We start from the raw sequence: 26,019 nt of genomic DNA, 5'->3' as shown, positions 1-26,019 counted from the left end.
TTTGTAGATGTAGATATGATATAATGAAACTTAGATATAATTTTTTATAATTTATATTTACCACAGCTTATGCTGGATAAATATTAACATGAAATATTTAACATACATAACAAGCTCACTCTAATATATTGTAACATAGATATACATATAACATATACATATACTGTAGATATATGATGAAAGATTGCCAGTGTACATTCTAGATTAATATCGATATATATTTCTAACATACGATAGTTACAAATATTTAAATAATTGATAAACACATATACAGTAATTACAAAAATGGATGTTTTTTAAGAGCTTAAATTCTTATGTTTTCGAAAGTATGATGTTGTACTGCATAAACAGTCAATTCGTACCTCCTTTTATAAATAACGAAATGTGTATAAGGTGGTAAACTTCATTTTGTGTTACATTAATAGATAATTAATCAAGTTATCGGAAAACATAATAAATATTCATTTAATATTAAATATTACTGCTATATGTAATACTAACTGTACTACATGATAGCTCAAAAGATATTTCTAGATAAATGCTTGTGACAAGAAAAGTTGTTTTAAAAGTTCTCTTATATATTCAATAATATCTACTGATGAAAATCATAAAAATCCGTCAGTCTTTTTTTTTGTTTTTTTTTTTTTTTTTGTTTAGTATATACTTTATACAGTTTATAAATATAGATAATTTTGAAACAAAATCATGTGCGATATCTATACCACATTTCGTTACTTTTTCTTAAATTTAATTGCAGACATACACATCTTTTTATGAGGTTTAAAGCATTATTCAGTAAAACACTTGAATTGATACCTCATTATTTTTTAATATGTAAGAAATTCATTCATTCTATTAAATTTATTGTAATATTTTATTTAAAAACTAAACAGTCTCTGTATGTAAACTTTGTTATGAATTTTACAAACCTATATCGGAAATAACATTTTTTATTTCTCTTCCTTAAACTGGCATAATAATTAACATATTACATTATTCGTAGAATTAAAGTCTATTTATTTTAAAAAATCATTTTATAATATATAAATTTAATGTTATCAAAAAAAGTAACTAGACCTATTAATACTCAAATGTAAAAGATATCTATTTCTATGTCAAATTAAATATAAATGCATAATATAAAAGTTTTAATAAAAAAGTTGAAGTTAAAATGCATTCATAGATATGTAAATGCAAGTCTAACAGTATAATAATCTATCAGTATCATCAGTTACTGTTACGTCCGGTGACTCTGCGTAGCCCAGAATCTATCCCTCGATCGAGGCGATCGTTAGAATTAGTCGAATCGCAAGGAATAATCCTAGAATTATTGCGGTACGCAGAGTCATCGGATGTAACAATTACATTAAAGCTACATCTATGAATATAGAGCAATTTCAAAATTGTTTAGAAACCGAAACTAAAATAGATCGTAAAATATAAAACAGTCTGCGATATATTTGGCACATAAAGCCTGACTCATATCACAATGTATACAATATGCATATTCTTGCGTAACTGATAGGAAGCCCACTGAATGTTAATGATAGATAAATATACAAATAATTATCCTAAAACTATTTTGAACACAGCCAATGACACATTAGTCACACACATTATCATAGATTATATAGAACATAAGTTATACATGAACAAGTAAATTCATTGATTTAAAATCCGGAAGTGTATATATCATATCATAATTATTTTTTCCTTTTTTGTCTAAAATATGACCATCCTATCACTTAATCTTCATCTTACTGAAGTAATGCTGATGATGGTGATGGAGGTAGTGATGGTGATGGCGGTGGTCTTGTGAAAGTTTCTATTTCATTACAGTGGAATTGACATACTGTACTAGATGTACTTAAAGTAGATTCTGACCACATTCCTCTTCCTTTAATCTTTCTTCTAGCTCCACTATTATCTGTACTTGATTCAGGCACATCTCGAGACTTGTTCTTGCGAAGATATTTCCATAATAGATTTAATCTGCATGAGTTTGAAATGTTAAATTATATAAACATTTTAAACTGATACTTGCGAAATTACAATTACGCGTTATTTACCTGGGATATTGAAACTGAGCAAACTGAGATGATGGACCTATTACTGCTAATACTGAACACAAAAAAAATGTAGCATATATCCAACTTATACTCATTACAAGGAATAAAAAAATTCCAATTTGTATATATGCTAATACACATGAAGGTAACATAAGAGCACCAGCTGCACCGCTTGTGAGAGAAGCCATTAAAGTTGGACCAGCCATCTGTGCAAGAGCTGTTTTTACTTTATCTTCTTTCTCTTTAGAAGTACATGCTCTGTAACTTACTACATAATGTAAACTAAAATCTACGGTCAAACCTAAAAATAATATATGTTTAGTTATGTACATTATGAAGATTAGAATTACTATATTAAAAAATACCTATTGCTGTAGATATTGCAACACTTTCTAAAACATTTAATTTCCAACCAAGAAGAATCAAACCAGCAATTGTTACTACAATTGCTGCTCCAATTGTTACAATTGCATATAAACTGATAAGAGGATTAAATGTTACTAAAGCTAACACTATGAGAGCTAGAACCAATGAAACGCCCATTGCCCAAAGCGTGCCTTCGTACAATGTTCTCTGTAATTCATAAAATTCTAATCTACTAACGAACCAACCACCACGCATTCCTAATGGAGCTTTTTTTAACTGATTTTGCATCCATGTTTCAACCTGTAAAAGTATAATTTTTATTAATGTTTTATTAATAATTAAGCATTATGATTGCTTTTAAAAATATTAAATATTAAAAAATATATATATACATACTTATGAAATATAATTTTATTTTACCTGATGAAAAAATTGATCCATATTTGAAAATGAAAGACTATAATTATATATGCTGTCATACTCGACGACTAGAGCTTTAATTTTAGGCGTTGGCATTATTATAGAATTTGTTTCATTTGATACTTGCAATTGTTTAAGATTTGGTTCATTCAAAAATTTTAAACCAGCAGAGACACCATTACGAACCCACAAATACGATGGAGTACTATATAATTTTGCATTTGCTTCAACCGCACATCGTTGTAAAATGCTAGCATTATATGGAAATTCACTTTTTTTACAACACGGTGTATAATTAATATGTGAATCAATGGGATCTTCACAACGTCTTTGCATCCAATGATGTAATGATTCAATAAAACAATTGGGTAATAAAGGTCCTAATGTATCACGATAGAAAGGTTGAGCTCGTAAATCGCGACAAAATTTTTCAAGCCATACTTGTGATTCTGGATGAGATACATCAAAAGATTCATCCCATTCTGGTGTACCAATTAAACTAGGATCTAAATAATTGCCATTATCAACTGGTTTAATACCCCATACAAATCTTAATGGTAACACATCTTCATTATCAATCTGCAATTATTAATTATTCAAAAATTTTGTGAAAAATACGTTAAAAGAAACTGTAAATTTCTGTACATACCATTCCACGTTTCTCAAACCAAAATTTTCGCGAATATACTAAATCATATTTTTCAAATGGATGAGAACTATCAAATAATTGAAAATCAGCAGTATCTGGCAATTGTAAGCCAGGGTACTGAAAAACAATGATGCAACATGCTATTGCTATAATACCTAAACTTAACAACCAGCACCATCGAAAATTTATAACTACCCTTGTAAGGATAGTATTAAAACCTATCGTCACTTTATCTCCAAATAATCGTAAAGGTCGAATAATTTTTCGTGTTATAAAATTTGCAGGAGATAAAACGCCTAGTTTGAATCGTTCCGACACAACGACACATGCTGGCAGCCAAGTAATCATTAAGAAGAAGTTTGCAATAACAGTAATTCCTGAAAATAAACTGTATTTATGGGATTAGTAAAGTTCATATTTCTTTATTACTTTTATATTATCTTTCCTTAATATTTTAATATTAGTTAAACAATTATTTCACATACCTAAAGCAATTTATAGCGGTAACGTTACTAACAACTGATGCAAAAAATGCTACTGCAGTAGTTAGAGATGTAACAAACATAGATGGAATAGCATGTTTCATTGTTTCTTGCACCAGTTTGACCAATTCATTATTTGATATTTTTTTTTCCTTCGCTTTCTCCCAAATTTTACAATATATAAATGCATCATCTGCTCCTATTCCTTTAAAAAAATAAAATTGTATGTTAAATAATTTTTATTATTAAAAATCGTAAACTTAACGTTTAATTTTCATATATTCTCTAGTTTCTTACCTACAACAACGACGATTGCCAAGAGATTCATAAATGGAAAGAACTTGATATTTAAAATTAAAGTATAAAATGCATATGAAATGCCAAGACTAAAAATTACAGCAATAATGGTTGTGACAGTTAATATAAAAGAACCAGTATATGCCCATATGCAAACTGTTACAAAGGCGAAACCAACAAGCAGTAAGATAGAATCTGACACTAACAATTGGTTAAACAATGTACTTTTTAAACCCAATTGCATGCCCTTCACGCAAAATTTTCCATAGGATAGATCATTATCATCAAGTCCTTTATAAAAGTCTAAAGTTGCTGAGCTTGTAGCAATCGGTAAAAATAACATTGCATACTTCAACGTTGAGTTTTGTTTATTTTGAGGATCTTGTCTCTATAACAAAATATGAAACGTTTTATTGACAATTGTTCCATTCTTCATAATAATCTCTATGATATAAAAGTTTTCTCTTACATGATCTGAAATAAAATCAACATCTAATAAGTAATGCAACAAGTGATAGGCTGCATTGTGCGTATAGCATTCACTTGGAACATGTTTTTGACAATTTAAGTCTTCTTCACAATTTGATGTTAAATGACCATTTTTATAATAATAAACACATTGTTTCAAAAGAGTTTCTACACGGCTAAGATCATTTTCTGTTACACCCAGGCAAGAACTTCGATTAGATAGAAGTGCAACATAATTTGCTGGTGACCAACTTCTGCAACACTTTTGTCCTATATTATTATGTCCTATTTGTGTTTGACATAAAGAAGGAAAGTGTGGGTTTGATCTAAGTTCTGCATCAATATAACATTGTGCTAGTACACCTTCCATTGACCATAAGTTTGAATCTTTAGATTTTCTACCAATAACCACACGTGCATAACCAGGTAATGGTAAATTACAAAAAAATTTCTCATTTTCAATATAGTCTTGACTCGCATTTTTATTTTTTAGCTCTATTAGCTCTTCCCATTTATCTTTAATTTCAGCTTTATTTATTTTTTCCTCTTTATTAGTTACTTGTTTTTGATACTTTTTCTTTCCTTTTCTTTTATTTTTAGGTTTTGTTCTTATATTTAAGTTCTGAAATATTGTAATGTTAGTTTGTAAATCCAATGGCTTATATTTTAAATGCAATATCCTAGGCAACTTATATACAGTTAAAATAATATATTACATATAAAGCTTGACAGACATACTTGTTGCATATAATGATAATGTTCCAAAGGATTATCAATCAATTGACCGCTTGGCTTATTCGATTCTAATAAGTTTTGCCAAGCAATAAGTCTTTGTGCTAACATTGTGCCTCTTGCCTCAAAACCCTTAATAGCACAAATAAGATATAAATTAATAGAAACATTATACATATATTATATTTCTACCTTAATATATATACTTACTAACTGAGGATCAGAGAAGTCAGGAAACTTTTTAATAGCTAAGGGAACAATCAAACATGTTGAAGAAAAAATAAATATTACCATTAGAATGGTATAAGGATGATGAGCTATTACTCGAGAAATCCACCATAATTCCATTTTGACAATTATATCCTTTTTAACTTAAGTCATATTTTCTTATAAATTATTGTAATATATAAGTTACTAAGGCAGGATTGTCTTAATCTTTGTCTAAATCATACGATGTTATAGTTTTATCTTTTAAACAATTTTCAGATTCAGAAAAAATTCAGATCAGAAAAATTATATTTTGTAGTATAGTACTAGCGAAAATCAGTTTTTGACGCGTATAGTTCAATAACAAACCACTGAATAGAACATGTACTATAAATAATTTGAAGTTTCATACATTTTTATATTTTCTTTTATTGTAGCCGTCATTAAATTTGTAATATTTTCGCATAATTATTTTGTCTATTTTTTGAAGACTTATAACTAACTAATAAATATAAATATTACACGAGTGAAATTATAGCCACTATTTATGTAATGACTTCGAAATATAAACGTAATTTTATATAAAACATTGAAGCATGGTTGTTCAATTTAAAAAGCAACATGGACTTCCCACTTTAAGGGATGGCACGTGTTCACATTGCAGTAACAAATGGGATGATCCGTAGAGACAACGACCGTGATCCGTAGGCTATGGTGGATAGATATATATACATATGTATATGTACATATACAATATACACTAGTATATTGATATATATATGTACATATATATGCATATTTGTATATAATTCTCTAGAGTATAAAATAAAAACATTTTATTCTGTTAATATTATATGTTAGATAAGCATAGTTATGAAAAGTTTTAGAAATTGTTCCATACATTTATTGAAATTTAAGTTTTATGATTTTGTTTAGAAAATTCGTTGATTTTTGGACGATTAATTATAGCTGGTTACATTGTTACAGTTTTAAACTGCGATGATGTAGTGTCTTTTTGTATTTAATAGTGTCTTTAGTCCATATTCTTTTATATTGGTATTTCTCAAAGTGACACGTGATGAAAGCTTATTCGTGTTTTGTAGAGTATTTAAGTATATATATGATAGTTATATATACACATCAGTATGTATGTACAAAATTATAAGTAATATACACGTGTCTTCTTCGACGATAAAAAATAGATAAATATTATTAAATATGTTGATTAAATACGATGTAAGTATAAATTAAATGTTTACAATTCCATTTCTTTATGTCATTTTTAATAATTCAACTTATTAATGCATATTTTCATTATAGATGAAAATTCTAATAGTAATATTTTCCCTCTTTTTCACAAATGGTTTTGTCAAAACTGCGGAAATTGACAATAAGCTTTTAAAATGTTTAGGTACGTGAAATAAGTGTTAATAGTAAGTTATAGCTATTTACCTTGAATATAAATAATGATTATAATAAATTAATATTTATAATGTGTAGTTTGTAGATCAACAGTAAAAGAAATTGAAGAAGAACTAGCAAAAATTGATCCTTCAAGAGAAATCGAGATAGGGAATTATAGATTAGATGCACAAGGAAATGCTATTCATAAGAAGGTAATAATAAATTTTTATATTTCTTGAATTATAATCAAAACATATTTTTACATAAATACCTTTATTTAAAGATTCCACTTGTACAATCTGAGGTACATATATCTGACATCCTAGATAATATTTGTGAAAAAATGTCAGACTACGTAAGAGCAACATATAAATCAAATGGTCAATTAACAATCTTAAATTTAATGAGTCCATCTGGTAGTATGAATCCTGAAATGAGCAAAGTTGATATTATTCAGGATGGTGATTTAAATAAAAGTTTAAAATATTATGTAAGTTTTCTCTTTTTATTTATACTTCATAATATATTTTATCAGTTATTATTTTGATGTGCTTTATTTCAGTGTGAGGGAATAGTGGAAGAATTTGAAGACTCTATGATTTCACTATTTGTTCGCAAAGAAAATGATATTAAAAAACAATTATGCACAAATGTTTCAAAGCTATGTAATTCTACAGATCTTAATGAGGATGATGAAGATAATGAGAAAAGTGATATAAACGAAGAGCATTATGAATTATAGTAATGTACAGGAAAAAATGAGATACATTTGTATCTATATATATTTTTGATATTCAAAAAATAAAAAACTAAATATACTATTTATAATGTAACATGCCTAAAACAGGAATAAACTACAAAAATATAAATGTTAAGATATAAATTCACTTTTCTAAGAAAGAAATGCACTTATATGCTAGGTATAAATAACAAATGCAAATACTTTAATAATAAAAGACAATATTTGTTTAAAGAATTTATTAAAACCGTTATTTTACTTCATTGACTTCCCGATAGACAGCGCTTTGATCGACGAATCAAATACGTGGGGATTCTAAGAAATCGTTTTGTGAGTTACGGTCATTTATACCCAGGTTTCTGTGCGCGCTTGTTTCGTCTTCGTTCGTCGCCATCATTACGAAGACGAAAGAGGTTGGTTTCATTCATTTTCGTGTGGCAGTGTCATTATACGAAATCCAGCACAAATGAAGATGGTTGATAAAATAGACATGAGTCTCGACGATATTATCAAGCAAAATAAAGGAACAAGACCACGCGGCGGCAGTAGCAGACGTGGAAGAGGTGCCGGTAATTCACCTCGTAGAGGAGCACGAAGAACGCAAAGAGTTGGTGGTGGCGTCATGCGGGGACGCAATCGTGGTGGCATTACAAGAAATTCTCTTCCATACACAAGAGTAAGAAATCAAATTATTTATTCTTCTTTTTATTATTATCGACATTATTTATGTTATATTACTTTTGTCACGTGTACCGTATATGAGAACCTATCGTATTACTTCCGCCTTAAGTGCTTATGTATGAAACAGTTTAATCTTGAGATAGATTAACGATCGTATTTTAAAGTAAAATAATTGCATAAGATAAAAACGTGATTCCTATGATTCCTGTGATTCTTATACTGTTCAGATGAGGAATACTTTATGTCTTTCGAGAGAGTATTCAACTTAAAATTTTTCGGAAATGATAAAAGTCCGCGCTTTTATGGTGGGATGTTCGTTAATTTTAAGGACGACCATGTGTATTTTTTATATATTCAAATTCTAATATAATAGCGTAGAATAGCTTATTATATAAAACAATGTGAAATGTTTAGTAAAAATATATATATGAAATGTTTTTAGTTTTAGATGTAATTGTTATAGATATGATTTTTTTAGTTTATAAAAATACACATGTGACTAATACTATGTTCTTAAGTATTGTAAGATACCACAGATTTTGTACAATAATAAATAATTTTCATTCATAGGGGGATGTAAACAGTGCTTGGAAACACGACATGTTTGATGGAGTAAAAAAGGTTGGCCGAAGTTCAATAGGTAGCACAGGGACAACCAAGCTCCTTGTATCAAATCTAGACTTTGGAGTATCCGATTCAGACATTCAGGTAATTTTTATTATTTCATACTAGAACTACCGATATTTGAGATGTAGTTATCTCTACCGAAACTAGGTAAAATGATTGGTCTTTAAAAAATATGTAATAGTAGAATATTTTTATATTTATTGATTTATTATTACCTTACAAAAGAAACTTCATGTTCTGAGATAAAAACTATATAATAACAACTATAATAATAACAATAAGTACAATAATGAAGAATATTTAGTAGCAAAATCTTTGGTAACAAGAATATTAAAATAAATTTCCATTGGTAAATATAAGAAGTATAATATAATAATAAGCGTAATAGAATAAATAAAATACAAATATAACTTAAATTATTAAGTACAAAAGTTACCATTCATCATATTTCTTACAAACGTAAAAGTTCTTCTATGTGTACTTTCTGCATATATATTTTTTACAAAGATTGCAAATCGTGGTGGTCTTATTATTACAGTACCTTATATGACGCCATTTGTGTGAATAAGGTAAGTTAGTTTTTTGACGTACTTTGGATCTCGGATGCTCTTTGTTCTATCCATGATTTTTCATTGTCAATGGCAAGTTCATCTGCTAATTGAAACAAAGTCTTTTCTGGATATCTGCTTACCTGTGGATTTCCTTATATAAAATCCAGACATTTATGTCAGCTAAATCTAAAATATTAAAAAATACTTGAAGTGGCTATCTTCTTGATCCCGACTTCACACTATTTTTTTGCCATTTAGTCTGCTATATCTACTCCAAATTTTGTTTTATTATAAAATTCGACCATTTCAGATAGGCCCTTTTCGTTTTTCCCAATTTTGACAGTTTTATGTTTTGAGCTCAGGATAAAAACTTTCTTTTTTGGCTTATTTTTATAAATTGTGAATGTAATCTCATTTGATCGATACAGTAGTGACAAAAAGCGAGCTAAGGTATCCTTCTTTGTCTTAAAAATTTTTGGGAGCTCTCTTTCGTTTCCGCGTATTGTACCAACCAATATGGTTCTTTTGGCTAATAATTTATATGCCAATGACAAGCTTGTAAAAAAATTGTCCTTCCCTTTATGGTTCAATAAGTTTGAGTATTACAAATTCACCCAGAGGTTGCGATGGTACTCGTTTTTTGTTCTTTCCTAAATAAGGAAATCCATTTACAACATACTTTGTTTGAACATCAGATGCCAGCCAAAATTTAATTCCGAATTTGTCTGGTTTATTTGTCAAGGTTTATAGCAATTCTGGCTGTTTTCAACAAACTTATCACACAAGGTTGATATTAGTGCAAATTTGGCAGCCATCAATTTATCTAGATATCTAATATCCCATCTAAATAAATGAATCCAGCTCCAGTAAACAGATTGTCAAATTCAGTCAAGTCAAATTGACTGGTACTGGTATAAGTATCCATGATACGAAGTTATTTTTATTTTAAACGAATAAAACAAAATTAAAGTTTATTATATTATTCCTTTAGCTATCCCTACAAAAGTCATTACATCATTACGGAGAAGAAATATAACATGAAGTAAAAATTTTAAATAAAGTTGTCAAACCAGTCATTTTGACTAGTGTGGTAGTTCTAGTGTTAAAGTTAGTTAGTGCTTCAATATTACTTCAAATTCAAAAAATAAACAAATTTTCAGTCTCAAGTTCATAAAAATCACTTAGTTTTTTCATTTTTAAAAAGTTACTATAAAATTGTAATAATTCATGTATGTGTTTGTTCTAGGAATTATTTAGTGAATTTGGCCCCTTAAAGTCAGCAGCAGTACATTACGATAGATCAGGTCGATCATTAGGGTCTGCAGATGTTATATTTGAAAGAAGAGCAGATGCCATTAAAGCAATGAAACAATATAATGGCGTACCCTTAGATGGTGTGTAGTTAAATTTGTGTCTATACTATAAGTTTTGCTTTGAATCTCTCTTTTTAATTATAAAATTCCGCCTATATTTAGGGTTTCAGTATCACTTATTAATCTGGTCTCCAGTTTATACCTAGCAACATACAGTTTGAGCATTTTCTCTTTTATCCTTCCATAAATACTCCAACATGGGATGACATTAAAGAAAAACAAATTTCAAAGAAGTTATTGTGAATTATGATTTGCACAACTATTCACATCTATTATTGCAATATCTGGTATACATCGGCAGGTCGTGAAATGAACATACAAGTTGCTACCTCTGAAATACCAGTCACATCTATCCGAGGAGGCCCGAGACTTAGCAGCAGTAATTTTACACAGAGACCTCAGTCCCGCTTTAGGGGTAGCCGTGGAACAGGATCCGTCAGAGGTATGTAATTGGTATACATTAAAAAAGAGACGAGTGAGTTATCAAAAAGTACATTAATATTTTCTTTTTTAAAGGTCGTGGGACTGGTCGACGTGGTGGCAGAGGCGGCAGTCGGCAAGTAACGAAAACTCCTACCGCTGAAGAATTAGATGCAGAATTGGAAGCTTATGTGAAAGAAGTAAAGTAACAACGTCACAAACCTTCACATTTAAGATTTTGTTCTGATCTGACTTAACACAACACAATGTGTTTCTCTAATTTTCACGAGAATATATAAAAATAAGTATAAATATATCATTAGCAAAATGTTGTAAGAAATTCTTTTTAAGTGGGTATTTTTTATTTTTGACAGTTTCTTTGAAAATTGGCATACAATTTTTACAGACACTTAAAAAAAATGATTTGTAGGAGTTCATAGATTTTTTTATGGTATCGTAACAAAAACAAAAAAATAATAATAAAAAGTTATAATGTAAAGACTGTATGGATTTGTATGTACTATCGTGCGTGTGTGGTTATCAGATGAAAAATACAGTAAAATTCATCTTTACAAGTTGTTGTTTATCTAAGTACAGAAGTGCTTCTAGCCCACAATCTAATTAGTTCATACGAATAATTAACTATCAAAATATTCAAAACCTATCTTTGAACATAGTTTATATACTGATATACGTGTATCACTATGTTTAGTAGCATTAGATCTTTGTAAATTATGTTTAATGAATTGTTTTTTACCATGAATAATAAAACGTACCACTATATGTAGCTAATAGCTTCTAGTGGAATAAGGCTGTGACATACTGTTATCGTCTAGTCATCTACTAATGAAATATTTTACTGCGCAGTAATGGGCTTGTAAGGCAATGTACATGGTTTTATTCATGCAGCATATGAATGCCAATGCAGTGGTACAAGACTGAAGCAAAGAAACTGATGAGCCATTACCTAATAAAGAATAATGTTCTTGAAAATGACCATTTTCATTTCTCACCTAATCAAAGATTTATGTTTAGTTTTCTTAAGTATTGCAGGAATAATTTCATTTAAAAAGTATACAAAATTAGTACATAATTACAAATATTAAAGTAGAAACAAAACTTTTATTTGAAGAACATTTTTTATTTAATTTAAATAGTCACATGAGGTATCATTTTGTACATATGTAAAAATATTCGCTAATAGATACCACAGAGTGGACTATATTATTTTCCACTCCTGATTGTAAAGTAGATCACTACAAAGTTGTACTTGTTTGTATCTTAGGAAGTCATTTTTAATGCTTCTAGAATTATTAATTTTCTAAATACTTAATAATAAGATCAGTCGAGTTTAGATAATAAATTTTTACTATGCAATAATTGTGTACAATATGAGGCAATGTTACCACACCAGTGTTTTAAATTATAAAAGATAGATAAATTATGTTGATTTTTTTATAATCTTTTGAGTGTCCTCTTCTTGTCTTTCAATATCTTTTTCTTTTCTGCTGATAGTTTTTTATCTCCTGCATGCTTTTTTGGGAGGGGTCCTCCGACTTCAGAGGATGTGCAACTATCCAGACCTGCTTTGCTGCCTTTCCCACCTCCCTAAAACATAAACGTATTTTTCATTAGTTATTATTATGTATGCGAAACTCAATTTTAATATATGTATATGACAAGAGGTTTACCTGTGCATGTATTTCTGTCATCATTTTTGCTCGTTCAGAATAATCGTCATACCTTTCTAATAATAATTTACCAGCTTCTTCATTTAAAGCAGATTCTGCATTTGGCACTATTAAGAGACATTTTACAGTCTGCAAATATAAAATAGATATGTTAATTCAATAAATCCATTAAATATCTCTTGTATCAGTTATACCAATTAATAGCTTACTAGTAATATATGTTTAATTCCGAGATCTGATTTCCAATCCTTTTTTAAGGTATTGACACAAATTTCTCCATTTTTTGCAACATTTGGATGAAAAATTTTTGTAAGGAAAAATGCCTTTGGTGGTCCTTGAGGAAAATCTTTGCCAAGAGCTAATTTTACTCTGAAGAAACCGCCAGCATATGGCGTTCCCGCTAATATTAGGAAAATTTATATTTTTAACTTATGAACATTATAATATACACAAACCTCCATAAATTTTAATGAAACAAACATCATACATATATATAAATTTGTGAAATAAGTAATGTTAAATAAAAACTTTCAATGACATTAAATTATATCTAAATAGATGTGAATATTAAAAGTTATGTTATAGAATATATAGGTTTTCATTAATATTATTTCTGTTGATCTATCAAGTTGATTAGGCAAATAATATTCTCTCTTATAATTGATAGAAATAAACTTATATGTATATCTATATATATGTATGTATATATACATACATAAATGTATTTAGGTGTGCATGTAAATCTGACGTTTGGATAGGTTATACTTCAATAATTGTGCGATTTTTTATATAGTACATAATACTTCATTGAAATTTTGCAAGAGGAGTAATTAAATGAACTTTAATCTTACAGGGTCCTTCTATAATAGCTTGAATGTCAGTAACATCTTCTTCATTTAAAACAACTCGAATACCCTCGGGTGGTTGTTCAGCTAATTCACTCATTTCTTTAGCTACACGTCGAATAATTTGTGGAGATAAGTTTTCGACATTTGATATCTGAAATAATAGACGGTGATAGGTGATTTATTTATTTGAGAACAAAGATATATTAAGAGAAACTTGTCCCCTTAACCAGGACATAAACAAGAAGCACCGCTGTTAAAGTTCGCAGACAGAAATTAATACGTATCATCGAGTACTTACAGAACTCACAGCAGCCATATTTAGCAAATTTTGAATAAAGTTTCAATTAAACGCGTTTAGGACGCGATAGTTTGAAGTATACTGTTAGAAAATCTTTAACGTCACAACATCAGCACAGTATCGCCTGCAATAACCAACATTTTGAACTGATAGCCAATCGCGTGCGAGTTACAATAATCTCGAAACTAGAAGTCGATTCTTCGTCATTTCGTGTGTTTTCAAGCAAAAAGTATCCGGCGTCTCTGACTTTTACCGAGGACACATCACGATAATCAAATTAAAGAATAAAGAAATGTTTGAATGAAACGGAATATAAACCTGGATGATGTGAATAAATTGTAGTTACATTGTACTATAACTTCGACGTAGTTTCAAGTCTTTGTCGTATTATACTGTTTCTTCACAGCGAATTTGAATACTTTATTTAGTAGCCAGGATGGCTGATAGTGCAGCAATAGAAAGGGTAAGACTTCACATCTTATAAAGATTAAATATTTAACATATGATCAATGCGTTTTATTGAATATTTAATCAATGTCGAATTTTTGTATTATACCATGTAGTCTTACAATGGTAGAAAAATCAATGACAGTGACACTCATTTTTGTCCTCAAACAATATAATCTCATTGCAGGAAAAGCATATGAAACAATTAAAACGTAGAATGGAATGTTGGCGTGAAGTAATACTTCCATTGAATTCCATTCTATTATGGGAACGGTCCTGGTACCCTGGTCTTATATTTGGAATTACAACCATAATATTTTTGTGAGTGGAAATATTAAAATATATAACCATACATATTTTTTGTTGTAAGTTATTTGTTTTATGTGTTATTTTTTAATACTATAAAAGAAATGCATTTTTTCCTTATTTCTCATTTTATTTTATAGCCCTCAGTTTAAAAAATTTTTCATTTTCTTTTATGAATTTTTGATAATGTTATGTATAAAATAATGAAAATTAATATTGTTTCCTAACATTGACTTTAGAATAAAATATTAATGTATACTATATTATTATATCAGTCGTTGATTATTTTTATATGTTACATATTTGTAAATAATTATATGTTAATATATATTTTACAATGTTCATAAAAATTTGCTTGTAGTCTAATATGGATGTTGGAACCTGCTATACTTACAATAGTATCTGTAACTCTTCTTATATTGGCTTTGATTGATTATCTTGTACCAGTTGTGTTATCATTGTTGAGTCCTGTCAACAAATGGACAGGTCAGAAAGAGAAAAAGTTAAATGAGATATGTCAAAATTTATCTGTAATAATCTTACAGTTACAAAGTTTGTGGAAATTGATGTTAAAAACACGAAATGATCGTCCCAATGTGGTGAGTTAAGCTATCCTAGATAAAAGGAATCTTTGTTTAGAAGATATTTATGTAACAAATATTAAGTACAGAATTTACAAGAAGAATTGCTCTAAACTATTTTTTATCTTCTACAGTATTATCCAGGCATAATACTTTGTCTTGTTCTTTGTATATGGATTGGAAGCACAGTTAATAACTTACTTCTATTTTATATTGCAGGTAATAATTTTTTAATTAATTTGTTTGATATTGTATTATACAAGATGAGTGTATTTTAATGTAAACTTTATTTTACTGAAATGTTACAGTGAGTATCCTTTTACTTACACCAGGATTCAGACATAAGGGACGTGCGATGTCAGTTAGTGTAGCATATGTGTGCGAATTTCTATTTCACGAAAAACAATCATAATCATCATTTTGTATGTGTTTTCCTCTTTATTCTCTGTGAGACTTTAACTACAATAAATTAATTCGTAATTTATTAATTCATAATTAGGGATAACTAGCTTTTCAGCTTTTTAAACGTACAAGTACTGTAATATAAATTGTGTCTTCATCTCTTTTCATCGTTTTATGTGATATTTAAGATTGCATAATTCGTTTTACACGCACTTTTATAATATAAATATACTTCCACATTATTCTTCATTCATCGATAACAATAAAATTATTTCATCTTTCATCAGACTTTATTTCCACAAAAGTATTTACTTAAGTAATGAGATTTCCGTTAATGAGATTGGATTAAATATTAGCGTTAATTTTGTACTTTTATGAACATCAAATTTAAAATGTTTGAAAATGGCGGGTTAGTTAAATTAAATATCCGATGGCGCTAGTGGTATAAATAAGTATATTATATATACCTAATTTTTCGAAGTGGAAGTTGCTCATTTAATACTACAATTTATGTATAATTTATGTATATTACGAGATGAATATTGCGACTAAAGCAAGAAATGCTTTGCGTCATTATGTTGCAAATAATCGTCAATATGGATTCTTTGATAATCATTAGTAAACGGTATTTCACGTATCAATTCGTTTAGATTAAGCTATTCAATATGAATATTGATAGTTTATATTAATTGTTTATATGTGCTTACAAATAAACGTTACTATGATGAAACTCTCATAAATTACTTTTATATAAAAATTTATTGCAATTGTTGTGTTTAAAATATATCGCTCTTTATATTACCTGAAAACATTATGGATATAGTAATAAAGCTAAATGAGCAAACAATAGGCAGAGACAGAATTATCAGGTATATAGTCTGTTTACTTCTTAAACATATTTAACCGCATTAAGAATAATTGATTTAATTAATATAAATTTATTATATGATTTAAATTATTTTTAATTGATATAAATTTAATTGTATGTTTTACATAACCTAAATTTTATTAATGCTACTATTTTTCTCATAATATATTCAAAAATGCATATTATTAAAAATTCCATAAAAACCTGTATATTAATTTTCTACATAAAAGAATATATCAATTTTATTTAACAAATTTATTACAAGTAAAAGTAAATAGATAATATTAACATTGTATAATTACTTTTTAATAATACTTTTACAGATTGCTACAATATGGAAGCAGAGCTTATTGGTATTATGGTCAGAATATTCGTAGTACACAACATTCTGCAGAAGTCTTAAGAAGTTTAGAATATACATTTAGTTCCTTTAGAAAATGTATTTAAAGCAATATTTATAATTTTAATACAACTACTATCGATAATAACAGTTTATTCTCATTTTCTTTATAGTGTTACGTCTAGGGAGATGTTTGGACAGTTTATATTCTGCTTTAAAAATGATGAAATATCCAGATCTAACTATAAGAGCCACTTTGACATTATCAAAAATTGCCAATGCTCTATTCTTATTAACAGATCATATAATTTGGGTCGGCCGTGTGGGATTATATAGGGTTAATATTGAAAAATGGAGCAAAATATCTAATAAGTACTGGTTAATGGGTATTATAATGAACCTAATAAGAGATATTTATGAAATCATAAAAATTTTTGAACATGAAAAAGAGAGTGTATTAATGAGGACATCAGAGTTCTCACATCATTTATGGAAACAATATAAATTACTCTATTATTTAAGGAATCACAAAGATGTTGTAATGGATACAATTAAAAATGGATGTGACTTGTGTATTCCTCTAACAGCACTAGGTTTTACTAAATTTACCCCTGGAACAATTGGTGTACTTGGTGTGGTATCTTCAATTGTAAGTCTGTATACATTAACTTATCCTCTGTATAAATTAACACCAACTTAGAATTAATTGAAATAATTATTTTTTATGTACATGAATATGATTACAAAGCATCTATTCAAATTAAAGGAAGTATATTATTAAAATTAAATTAATATTTTTTTTATGGATTTTCATGACTTTTATACATTTTTGATGTATATATTTTTACTATGTATCTAAAAAAACTATATGTTACTACACTGTGATACTTAAATAACTATTTTGTGACCAATTTTTTGTAAATTTTTAAATAAAGTATCCTGAAAGTAATATAAAATACTATATATAAAATTGAAAAATCTGTTTTATATCATAAAATTATATTTCAGTAAATATATTTACATAATATTTACAATGTAACTTATCTCTATGTCATGTTATCATAAATAAATTTATATTTGCAAACAAAACATTTCTTATAAATACATTCAATAAAAATACTCTATATAAAAATTGTTATATTCATTTGTATAAAAAATTCTCAAGCATTATCTTCTATTAATATGGCTGGAGAGTTTATTGCGATAATTAATTCATATTTGTGAGAATAGTACATCAAGAAAATTCCCCACTTTCCACAAATCATAGACCAAATAGCTGATATCGTTGTACTTTCCCCAATGGGTACAATAGCTAAAATATCAGAAATATGTGTATGTGTTTACATTTACTTTGCTATATTTTATATATATATATATATATATATATATATAAAACTCTATTTTAACTGGAGATTAAATAATATACATACGGATCTTGTAATAAAATGTGAGGAAGAGATACCAAATTAGTGCAGTAATTCCTGCTACAGCACTTACAAAACCAACAACATTTAAACTTTTCAACGTAGATTTGGTATGCCATCTTTCTAAACTTTCTTTTCCTTTAAGCCAATGCAGATGAAAACAAACAGCAGCTAACATACCTATGTGATATGTGAAGTAAAGCAAGATTTTATTTATATTAATTTTGTGTTAAATTTATTATATAAAAATATCTTTTATTATATGAATAACTATTATGTACAATATGAAATTTCTTAAGTAATAATTTCTACTATTTGTGATATGTTTAAAAAATGAGCAAAAGGTAATATTCCTACAAATATTACGAAAAATATTGCCCAATTATTGAATAAAAAAAACAAAGTTCCATAATTAAAACCATAACTATTAGAAGATAAATATGCACAGCAATAAAGAAGTAATTTTTATTTTGTATGTAATAAATGAAGAATATCGTTTGTTATTAAAATATTTGTAAAATATTTGTCTGGTGAACTTTTAAATCGTTTGCTATTAATTTTAAACCATATTTACGGTTGCAAAGTTAGATAATTTATATAATATGTTCATCATGTAATGTGTGATGCTAACCTGATAAGATAGACCAAAATCCAACGTCGAAATTCCTATACACAACAAAGAGTACAATAAATGCTGATATAGCAAAAATTATACCAAAAACGCTTATTATTAAATGTACTATAACACTTCGCGGCATTTTTAAGTTCTTGTAATTATCTACTACGTAGTGCACTAGTTGACTATATCATGTCATGTCTTAAGGAAACTTAGTTTGCTTGTGCAGATACCCGTCTTGATATTTCAAATTGTACAAAATAAGCTATTGGTAATTAATAACAATATTTTTTACAATTATTGTATTAATGAAGTTTCAGAAGTATTTTGTTGAACTCTTTTTTCTAAGTTGGATTACACTCTAAACATTTGTAAATATGATATATGTACTGAATGATTGGTGAAATTCATGTAACCAAACTTAAAACTATTAAATGAGTGTCACTCCTTGATAAATCGTTGCGCCATCTATTGAGGTTACGTGGAAATGATGTTTGCCAATTTTACTGCAATATTTTCTCTGACTTTAGTGAAGACTTTACAATCGCATTTAGTTTATTTAAAAATTATTGTGGATAATATTATTTATATATTCGCAAAGAATATAATTTATATATACTTCATCTGCGTGTTCCGGTTGCGTAAAAATTCCTCTGTGATGTTTCATATTCGACAAGTGAAGAGAAATCGAGGTACAAGAATTCGATTACTTTTTACATTTGTAAGTTTTTATGCTATACCTACATATATGTAACATTGCGTAAACGATGACCTCACATATCTTTTAATTACCAAACGATAGATAAGTGTTTTCTATAGTTATTTGTGCAATGTAAAAGTTTCCAAATAATTGTGTCACTTATGAAAGCAGTAAGAGGCCTATTTTCACTGTGTACGTTGCGTATGTAGTAAATTTACAACAAATTTAATATAAATATAAAGAAAGGTAGAAAAATTAAATTATTTATTTTTTATAATCAAGATCCGCACAAGGATCTTTCGGTATTTTTACATTTTTAGAAGTTCTTGCCTTTTTCTTCTCGTGTTCTCCTATAATTATTGTCGCACCTGTACGACTGACAGTATCTTGGTATATCGAAAGATCTCCGTGCAATAGTTTTGGTCTTATATAGCCAAGCACTATATATATTTAAATATATTTAGATGTATTTTAGTAATTAAAGTTGAAGTTATATTTAAAAATCTTTGTACTCACTTCTTTTTGCCGTCACTGGAGGTGCAAGAACTTTTTCATCTTGGGGATTGAAATATAAATCATGAATATACGCTACTAATTCACTTTGCAGATCCTTTTCTTTGATCTCTTCCCCAACTTCTCTTGTATCGCGCGGAGCCTCTATACTTCATCATATACTAATTTTTAAAGAAATCAACTATTTATGCCATTTCTATACATTATTAGCTTACTAGGATGTCTATAGGTGACTTGATAAACAGATTGCAGTCTATCGAGGATATGTTTATCAACTAATTGTTCAGCAGCTTCGTCCAATTGTGTAGGAATCGATGCTGTACGAGGATCGATTTCTCCTTCTTCTATACGATCCGTAAAATAATCTTTGTGATATATTCTGAAAATATATATAATCCGTGTTCCTAGATAAAATTTGTCGATCTGTTTATAATTTCGATAATATACATCTTTCTTTCTTACATCTTAGCTGGTTGTATCTTTTTCTTCCTAAAGTTGCGACTATATTCCGTAGAAAAAAATTCACATAAGTTTGCCATTATGAAGTGTTAAACAAATAAAAAGAAAAACGCGAGATACGAAAAGTTAGGTTATACGCATATGATTCCGTCGGTTTGAACTTAATTGGTTATAATAATAAATAAATGGTAGTAATCATATGTTTTTTTTTTTATGGTGAATTTTTTGGGAAATTTAAGGAATTCGTATCTTTTTTTATACATTACAAACACAAGAATGTGAGTGAATAATTAACAATTGCTTTCATATGATTCAATATTTGTACAATAATCAAAATAAAATTTGTACAATAAAATATTTTAGAAATCGGTAGTGTCTGGTCGATGAGAGAAATTTTTATCATTCGAATTTATAATTTACAATCCCCAAATCTTCTTCTTGACGAAGGTAGTGGTTCCAGATATTGTTGTCGATTTTTTATGTTACTGAGACCCATCTTGCTGATAGTATCCATGTATTCCGAGCGACCGGTGAAAGGTGTCTCCCACATAGAGAAAGATTCTGGAACTACAAATGAATTTTCGTAATATTAAATTCTCATCGTTTAACTTTTGTTATCATAGAAACATTCGTGATCAGGAACCTAAAAACATTCTACGAAATATCTTTCCTCCATAAAAATTGTATTTTTTTTTTAAGACGTTGATGAAGAACGTCTGTCAAAACGAAGTATCATTTTTTGTCATAACAGTTATTGGTCAATAATATAATATACACGCATACATTTAGTTGGTGATATTTAATATTCACGCCAAAAATATTAAATATTTTTTTTTTTTAGATCAAAATATAGCATTTCTCCTTTAATAATATATGTTTCATCTACAATGTTTGGAGATTTAAAACAAACGGGGACATTCGGAAATATTTCATACCTTGGAAAAAATTAATCGTTTTGGCTGGCTGAATATGCGGTCTTTCGATGGCAGTGTATCGAAATCTCGTTGGATCTCTGTAACCCTCCTTTATTTTCGTAACTTCCGCCGGAAAAGGTGAACAGTACGATGAATCGACCGCAGCCTGTAGCTGTCTGTACACTTTGATAGGCAATCCTGAATTCATTCGAACGAGTTATTTGCACGATATCACGTTTCTTCAATGCCGTTCCATACCTCTCTTCGCGTAATCCGTTTTATAAATACTCTTCATCGTCTCGTCCATTGGCTCGCAGTTAGAGTCTAGCATAGCCTTCGTGAGATTCGTCATTTCACGGTTCACTTTCTTCAGTTGGTCCAGAAATTGTCGTTCCTTGTCAGCCAGGTATTTGTATCTGGATGCATTTTTAAAAGTATTATTTTAAATTGCCATTCCTTCTCCAAGGATAACGACATTGAAAGTTGTGATATAAATTTGGTTTTTAATTTAACGAAGGATTATACAGCGTGTAGAATATTCATATTGTTCAAATTACTTTGTATTTCGTTCTACTTCTTTCGAGACAATTTTTATTTTACTTTTACCTATCTTTATTATTCTGTTGGCCATGTTCGTCGCACGAACAATCCTCAGGATCGATTCTGGGGGTGTATAATCGAATTCCCGTACTCTTCGGTGGTTGTGCCGGTTTCGTAATAAGAGGTACAGGATACGGCCAATTAAAATCACGATGAGTGATCGTGATAAAATTTTCCAACGCGGTGGTCATCTTGTATACCAGTAATTTAATCGCGAGTTAGAGCATACAATCAGAATTTACATGGGTCTCTGTTGAAAGAATATTCGTTTAAATATACGATATTTCTTCGCTGTATGAAAATACAATTAACTCGTCAAAAATGAAAAAAATTGAGAAACAGCAATTTTTCATTCTTCGGGGTTAACATTCTTTTTAAAGAAACATTTATAATTAAAGGAAATATTTTGTAAAAGATTCTGAATTACGTCATACCTGGTTAATTTTCATTTTTATCGAAATCAACGGATTTCGAGCAAAATTTGTCTTGGCAGAAATTTCTTGGCGAAAAAAAAACAGCGACTAAACGTTACATGGCAATGGGGACTGAATCGATTCGTCGGTTCTAGTATTACGAAATTTCATCACCTTCCGGAACAGCCAAAGTATCGTTTCTTTGATCAGCATGATCGTGGCAATGACAGCTCTGTAAAGCGCGTAATGTAATATAGCATTTAAAAACGTGATACCAATGTGCGCGATCACGGAATCGGTTGTTAATCTTAAATCGTTCATCTTGAAATTTGGGAATTATTTCGTCGATTTAGTCGTTTCAAATGTTTATAGACGTAATAAGCTTTGTATAATTCACTGGTGATTTATCGAAACCGACTCGTGTTCTACCAATCTGATATTTGATACAAACGATTCAGTTCAAAGAGTTCACGTTTATTAGATACTTTCAGGTAATTTCATGATGCTCGAAACGAGAGTAATTGATATGACAATTTTCATCGCTAATAAAAGTACGTATCAGGACGACATATCGTTATTAATTATACACAAAATACAGTACGTTTAAGTAGAAAATAAATTTGCATTTTAATAAGAAGTCGCTGATGTATCGCTAAATTTTCGTTGAGGGGACGTTGTTTTCGAAATATGTTCGGATATTTTTTGTTCTGGTTCTTTGTTTTTCTTCTCGTTTTCCGTCTCAAACTCCTGATCACCGGCAGGAGAGATCTTCGGGCATATTCGCGAGTCTAGGGAAAACCGTTTCTTCATTTTCGCGCGATACGTATCCTTAGGTTGCTCTAACGATGAAAACAAGTGTTCCTGGGGGTTCAACGAAGTTAACTTCAAAAGCTTCTCATCTTGAGATGGATTGCATTTCCTCCTTTGAACGCGGCCCCTTGCCGTCGTAAAAATTGGCCTCGTCGTCTCCTGAATACACCCACAATCCAACCGTGTGATTGTCGTCATTGTGCCACATGGCTCGAGATTCTGAATTGTCAGACAATTACAATACGGTCAATTAGATATTAATCAATTAAATACAATTAAAATATATTTTAATATTTCCATTCTGTTAAACGCTACATTTAAAAAATACTTTTAACTACAGTGGAAATTTTATTTCGTTATTAACTTATTAACCTTTCAGATATAGATAGTAATTTTCATATTTAGAAATTTTCTATCTTTATACGTGTTGTTTCATGTTCTGTTAAAAATAAATTATATCGTACTTAGATGTACAAATACTAAAATTCACGAATTAAAACAAATTGTCTTTACTCTTCATTTCTAATTTCATAATTATAGAGGTTTATAACTAAGGAACAACTCAGTTAACAGATCAAAATTTAGTTGGACATCTTATCAAGCAACAAGTTTTATAATGTAAAATGTTATACGTATAAAATATTTTATATCTAAGTAGTAGTTTGTCTTTCGATGATACTTTACATACGTTTTTCAACCGACCTCCCGAAGATGGATGAAAACTGGAACTTTGTAACGTTCCGGTGGTGAACTTGGAGGACGGTGAGGCAGCTCTCGGGCCGAAATAATATTCGCCGATCAATCGTTTGATTTCTTGCGAGTAGTATCTTTCGCTAATGTCCCGTTTCATCTGCAGCTCCTTCAGCCTTTGTAATTTTTGCATCGCGGTTACCGCCTCTGGCATATTCAGCTCCGAGTAATCGTTGAATCGTTGGTATCTCTCACGAAGCGTGGCATGGTTACTCTTTGGCAGCACTTTGCCGTAAACCGGTTCATTTGGGTATGGATTATATATCTATAAAAAAATATCCGCCTGGTGAAATTGCAAGGGACAAAAGCTTCGAATAAAAATTCCGACCGCACGTTTAAATGAATCGTAATTTCTTTTCGATTCATAGGTCGAACAGACTAAAAATTGTTGGTCCATGCTTAACGCAGGAACAACAAGAACACTGAAATGGTAGAAATCCAATTTCGTGTTCAATTTCTACTTAATTACATAAATAAACAGAAGGGAAAACCACTTGCTTGTACAATTCCAAAAATTTCATTTTTGGCACTTACAATGTCTCGCGTTCTTACGTCATATAATTCGATTTATAAATACGCAACGATGCTAAAATAAACGCCGTTTAATCATACGTTGTTTTTATTAATGCCAGGTTCCTCAATCTCGCAGATACTTTCCACGGAAGATCTCTCTTCTGGTAATCGGATATCGTGCTCACTGTTGTAAATCTCTTGATAAGTGTTCGAAGTACTATATCGTGGCAAATTATGGTGCATTTCTCTATGCGACGATGTTTCCCGATGATTGTCCATCTCGCTTTGAAGGTACCTTTGATTATAGTGTGACATAATATTAGACGGTAAAATTAATAAATAAATACACACATATATATAATAAAAAAAATATATGATAGAAATAAAGAAGATAAAAATAAAGAAATATATGATAAAGAAAAATAATTACGATAATATTAGTTTCAAAGAAAATTCGTAAGTTACAGCAGATGTAGGTTATTAAAGGAGGGAGATTACTCGTTGGATAGTTTGTTGCGTACACGATTCGAAGAGAAAGTTGCTATTTTAATTTATTCTGCGAAACACGTTGTCGACAGATGCATAGCGCTTTTGTGCATTATTACACAGAATTTGATGTACTATATTATTTTCTAGTTCTACGTAATTTGTCTGTCTTCCATACTGCGAGCAGGCCGACTGAGTTCCTCGAGCAACTTCAAGGTTTTAGATATTTCTGAATGTCTTCGAATATTTGAATATTATTTATTTCTATGAGGAAAGGGACATTACGTATTTTTTTGAAATAAGAACACTCTTTTATACGTATTAACAATAGCAGTGAAAAAATGGAAATAAATTTTGTTTCGCAAATATTTTCTGGCGATCACGTTAAACGTATTTGAGAACTGGATCCGGATGGAATATCGTTTATTGAACACAGCGATACAATTAATTTCTACAAGGCAGCTGTCGCCCAAGCTGGTGCACTATCGTGTTTTTGATGAATGTTATATTTTAGAATCGATTGACCTAGTTTATTGATAGTATCTTGGTATTCCG

The 26,019-nt window shown here is 29.2% G+C and overlaps 9 protein-coding genes across 9 annotated transcripts; 4 read left to right on the top strand and 5 right to left on the bottom strand.

The window, feature by feature from the left end:
* Window positions 1–107: 107 nt before the first annotated feature.
* LOC132907790 (protein dispatched) lies at window positions 108–5,961 on the bottom strand. The gene is made up of 10 exons (XM_060961186.1): window positions 5,694–5,961; window positions 5,490–5,615; window positions 4,753–5,373; window positions 4,284–4,671; window positions 3,990–4,191; window positions 3,505–3,892; window positions 2,856–3,434; window positions 2,435–2,735; window positions 2,070–2,370; window positions 108–1,992 (listed from the first exon to the last, which is right to left on the bottom strand). The coding sequence occupies exons 1-10, from the start codon at window positions 5,829–5,831 to the stop codon at window positions 1,758–1,760; spliced, it is 3,279 nt and encodes a 1,092-aa protein (XP_060817169.1). The 5' UTR covers window positions 5,832–5,961; the 3' UTR covers window positions 108–1,757.
* Window positions 5,962–6,803: 842 nt separating this feature from the next.
* LOC132907806 (protein seele) lies at window positions 6,804–7,977 on the top strand. Its single transcript, XM_060961212.1, has 5 exons — window positions 6,804–6,926; window positions 7,011–7,101; window positions 7,191–7,306; window positions 7,378–7,584; window positions 7,657–7,977. The coding sequence occupies exons 1-5, from the start codon at window positions 6,909–6,911 to the stop codon at window positions 7,834–7,836; spliced, it is 612 nt and encodes a 203-aa protein (XP_060817195.1). The 5' UTR covers window positions 6,804–6,908; the 3' UTR covers window positions 7,837–7,977.
* Window positions 7,978–8,149: 172 nt separating this feature from the next.
* LOC132907802 (THO complex subunit 4) lies at window positions 8,150–12,478 on the top strand. Its single transcript, XM_060961209.1, has 5 exons — window positions 8,150–8,509; window positions 9,085–9,222; window positions 10,939–11,086; window positions 11,367–11,507; window positions 11,582–12,478. Exons 1-5 carry the CDS (start codon window positions 8,300–8,302, stop codon window positions 11,692–11,694), a joined length of 750 nt encoding a protein of 249 aa, XP_060817192.1. The 5' UTR covers window positions 8,150–8,299; the 3' UTR covers window positions 11,695–12,478.
* Window positions 12,479–12,605: 127 nt separating this feature from the next.
* On the bottom strand, window positions 12,606–14,462 carry LOC132907805 (ubiquitin-conjugating enzyme E2 S). The gene is made up of 5 exons (XM_060961211.1): window positions 14,323–14,462; window positions 14,028–14,175; window positions 13,386–13,576; window positions 13,177–13,305; window positions 12,606–13,093 (listed from the first exon to the last, which is right to left on the bottom strand). The coding sequence occupies exons 1-5, from the start codon at window positions 14,338–14,340 to the stop codon at window positions 12,941–12,943; spliced, it is 639 nt and encodes a 212-aa protein (XP_060817194.1). The 5' UTR covers window positions 14,341–14,462; the 3' UTR covers window positions 12,606–12,940.
* A 183-nt stretch (window positions 14,463–14,645) lies between these two features.
* Window positions 14,646–16,341, top strand: LOC132907807 (ADP-ribosylation factor-like protein 6-interacting protein 1). Its single transcript, XM_060961214.1, has 5 exons — window positions 14,646–14,785; window positions 14,957–15,090; window positions 15,437–15,674; window positions 15,791–15,875; window positions 15,965–16,341. Exons 1-5 carry the CDS (start codon window positions 14,759–14,761, stop codon window positions 16,066–16,068), a joined length of 588 nt encoding a protein of 195 aa, XP_060817197.1. The 5' UTR covers window positions 14,646–14,758; the 3' UTR covers window positions 16,069–16,341.
* A 232-nt stretch (window positions 16,342–16,573) lies between these two features.
* LOC132907804 (peroxisomal membrane protein 11B) lies at window positions 16,574–18,355 on the top strand. The gene is made up of 3 exons (XM_060961210.1): window positions 16,574–16,927; window positions 17,250–17,365; window positions 17,440–18,355. The coding sequence occupies exons 1-3, from the start codon at window positions 16,872–16,874 to the stop codon at window positions 17,964–17,966; spliced, it is 699 nt and encodes a 232-aa protein (XP_060817193.1). The 5' UTR covers window positions 16,574–16,871; the 3' UTR covers window positions 17,967–18,355.
* On the bottom strand, window positions 18,245–21,058 carry LOC132907932 (uncharacterized). Its single transcript, XM_060961387.1, has 5 exons — window positions 20,982–21,058; window positions 20,735–20,898; window positions 20,523–20,663; window positions 18,697–18,870; window positions 18,245–18,578 (listed from the first exon to the last, which is right to left on the bottom strand). Exons 1-5 carry the CDS (start codon window positions 21,056–21,058, stop codon window positions 18,427–18,429), a joined length of 708 nt encoding a protein of 235 aa, XP_060817370.1. The 3' UTR covers window positions 18,245–18,426.
* Window positions 21,059–21,329: 271 nt separating this feature from the next.
* On the bottom strand, window positions 21,330–22,963 carry LOC132907969 (uncharacterized). Its single transcript, XM_060961426.1, has 4 exons — window positions 22,499–22,963; window positions 22,151–22,308; window positions 21,914–22,090; window positions 21,330–21,545 (listed from the first exon to the last, which is right to left on the bottom strand). Exons 1-4 carry the CDS (start codon window positions 22,681–22,683, stop codon window positions 21,388–21,390), a joined length of 678 nt encoding a protein of 225 aa, XP_060817409.1. The 5' UTR covers window positions 22,684–22,963; the 3' UTR covers window positions 21,330–21,387.
* A 438-nt stretch (window positions 22,964–23,401) lies between these two features.
* Window positions 23,402–25,761, bottom strand: LOC132907970 (uncharacterized). The gene is made up of 3 exons (XM_060961427.1): window positions 25,078–25,761; window positions 24,404–24,730; window positions 23,402–23,934 (listed from the first exon to the last, which is right to left on the bottom strand). The coding sequence occupies exons 1-3, from the start codon at window positions 25,291–25,293 to the stop codon at window positions 23,533–23,535; spliced, it is 945 nt and encodes a 314-aa protein (XP_060817410.1). The 5' UTR covers window positions 25,294–25,761; the 3' UTR covers window positions 23,402–23,532.
* Between the last annotated feature and the right edge of the window lie 258 nt (window positions 25,762–26,019).

The sequence above is a fragment of the Bombus pascuorum genome, chromosome 6 (genome assembly GCF_905332965.1).
Source record: "Bombus pascuorum chromosome 6, iyBomPasc1.1, whole genome shotgun sequence".
Classification (NCBI taxonomy): domain Eukaryota; kingdom Metazoa; phylum Arthropoda; class Insecta; order Hymenoptera; family Apidae; genus Bombus; species Bombus pascuorum.
The sequence above is the reverse complement of the archived record's forward strand: the minus strand, read 5'-3'. Positions and strand labels throughout refer to the sequence as shown.

Coding starts and splice junctions, on each gene's coding strand:
- LOC132907790 (XM_060961186.1), bottom strand. CDS start 5,831: ATGGAATTATGGTGGATTTCTCGAGTAATAGCTCATCATCCTTATACC. Junction 4,672..4,752: donor TTGATTTTATTTCAGATCAT/GTAAGAGAAAAC, acceptor ATTTTGTTATAG/AGACAAGATCCTCAAAATAA. Junction 2,736..2,855: donor TGGATCAATTTTTTCATCAG/GTAAAATAAAAT, acceptor ATACTTTTACAG/GTTGAAACATGGATGCAAAA.
- LOC132907806 (XM_060961212.1), top strand. Junction 7,102..7,190: donor TAAGCTTTTAAAATGTTTAG/GTACGTGAAATA, acceptor TATAATGTGTAG/TTTGTAGATCAACAGTAAAA. Junction 7,585..7,656: donor ATAAAAGTTTAAAATATTAT/GTAAGTTTTCTC, acceptor GCTTTATTTCAG/TGTGAGGGAATAGTGGAAGA.
- LOC132907802 (XM_060961209.1), top strand. CDS start 8,300: ATGAAGATGGTTGATAAAATAGACATGAGTCTCGACGATATTATCAAG. Junction 9,223..10,938: donor TATCCGATTCAGACATTCAG/GTAATTTTTATT, acceptor TGTTTGTTCTAG/GAATTATTTAGTGAATTTGG. Junction 11,087..11,366: donor TAATGGCGTACCCTTAGATG/GTGTGTAGTTAA, acceptor ATACATCGGCAG/GTCGTGAAATGAACATACAA.
- LOC132907805 (XM_060961211.1), bottom strand. Junction 13,306..13,385: donor GAATTAAACATATATTACTA/GTAAGCTATTAA, acceptor TTATATTTGCAG/ACTGTAAAATGTCTCTTAAT. Junction 13,094..13,176: donor TGACAGAAATACATGCACAG/GTAAACCTCTTG, acceptor TTTATGTTTTAG/GGAGGTGGGAAAGGCAGCAA.
- LOC132907807 (XM_060961214.1), top strand. CDS start 14,759: ATGGCTGATAGTGCAGCAATAGAAAGG. Junction 15,675..15,790: donor GAAATGATCGTCCCAATGTG/GTGAGTTAAGCT, acceptor TATCTTCTACAG/TATTATCCAGGCATAATACT. Junction 15,876..15,964: donor ACTTCTATTTTATATTGCAG/GTAATAATTTTT, acceptor GAAATGTTACAG/TGAGTATCCTTTTACTTACA.
- LOC132907804 (XM_060961210.1), top strand. CDS start 16,872: ATGGATATAGTAATAAAGCTAAATGAGCAAACAATAGGCAGAGACAGA. Junction 16,928..17,249: donor GGCAGAGACAGAATTATCAG/GTATATAGTCTG, acceptor ATACTTTTACAG/ATTGCTACAATATGGAAGCA. Junction 17,366..17,439: donor ATTTAGTTCCTTTAGAAAAT/GTATTTAAAGCA, acceptor TTTTCTTTATAG/TGTTACGTCTAGGGAGATGT.
- LOC132907932 (XM_060961387.1), bottom strand. CDS start 21,058: ATGGCAAACTTATGTGAATTTTTTTCTACGGAATATAGTCGCAACTTT. Junction 20,899..20,981: donor AAGATACAACCAGCTAAGAT/GTAAGAAAGAAA, acceptor ATATATTTTCAG/AATATATCACAAAGATTATT. Junction 18,871..20,522: donor TCCAGTGACGGCAAAAAGAA/GTGAGTACAAAG, acceptor CATATCACATAG/GTATGTTAGCTGCTGTTTGT.
- LOC132907969 (XM_060961426.1), bottom strand. CDS start 22,683: ATGACCACCGCGTTGGAAAATTTTATCACGATCACTCATCGTGATTTT. Junction 22,091..22,150: donor AACGGATTACGCGAAGAGAG/GTATGGAACGGC, acceptor GAATGAATTCAG/GATTGCCTATCAAAGTGTAC. Junction 21,546..21,913: donor AACGATTAATTTTTTCCAAG/GTATGAAATATT, acceptor ATTCATTTGTAG/TTCCAGAATCTTTCTCTATG.
- LOC132907970 (XM_060961427.1), bottom strand. CDS start 25,293: ATGTCACACTATAATCAAAGGTACCTTCAAAGCGAGATGGACAATCAT. Junction 24,731..25,077: donor CTGGCATTAATAAAAACAAC/GTATGATTAAAC, acceptor ATTTTTTTATAG/ATATATAATCCATACCCAAA. Junction 23,935..24,403: donor CGGGAGGTCGGTTGAAAAAC/GTATGTAAAGTA, acceptor CTGACAATTCAG/AATCTCGAGCCATGTGGCAC.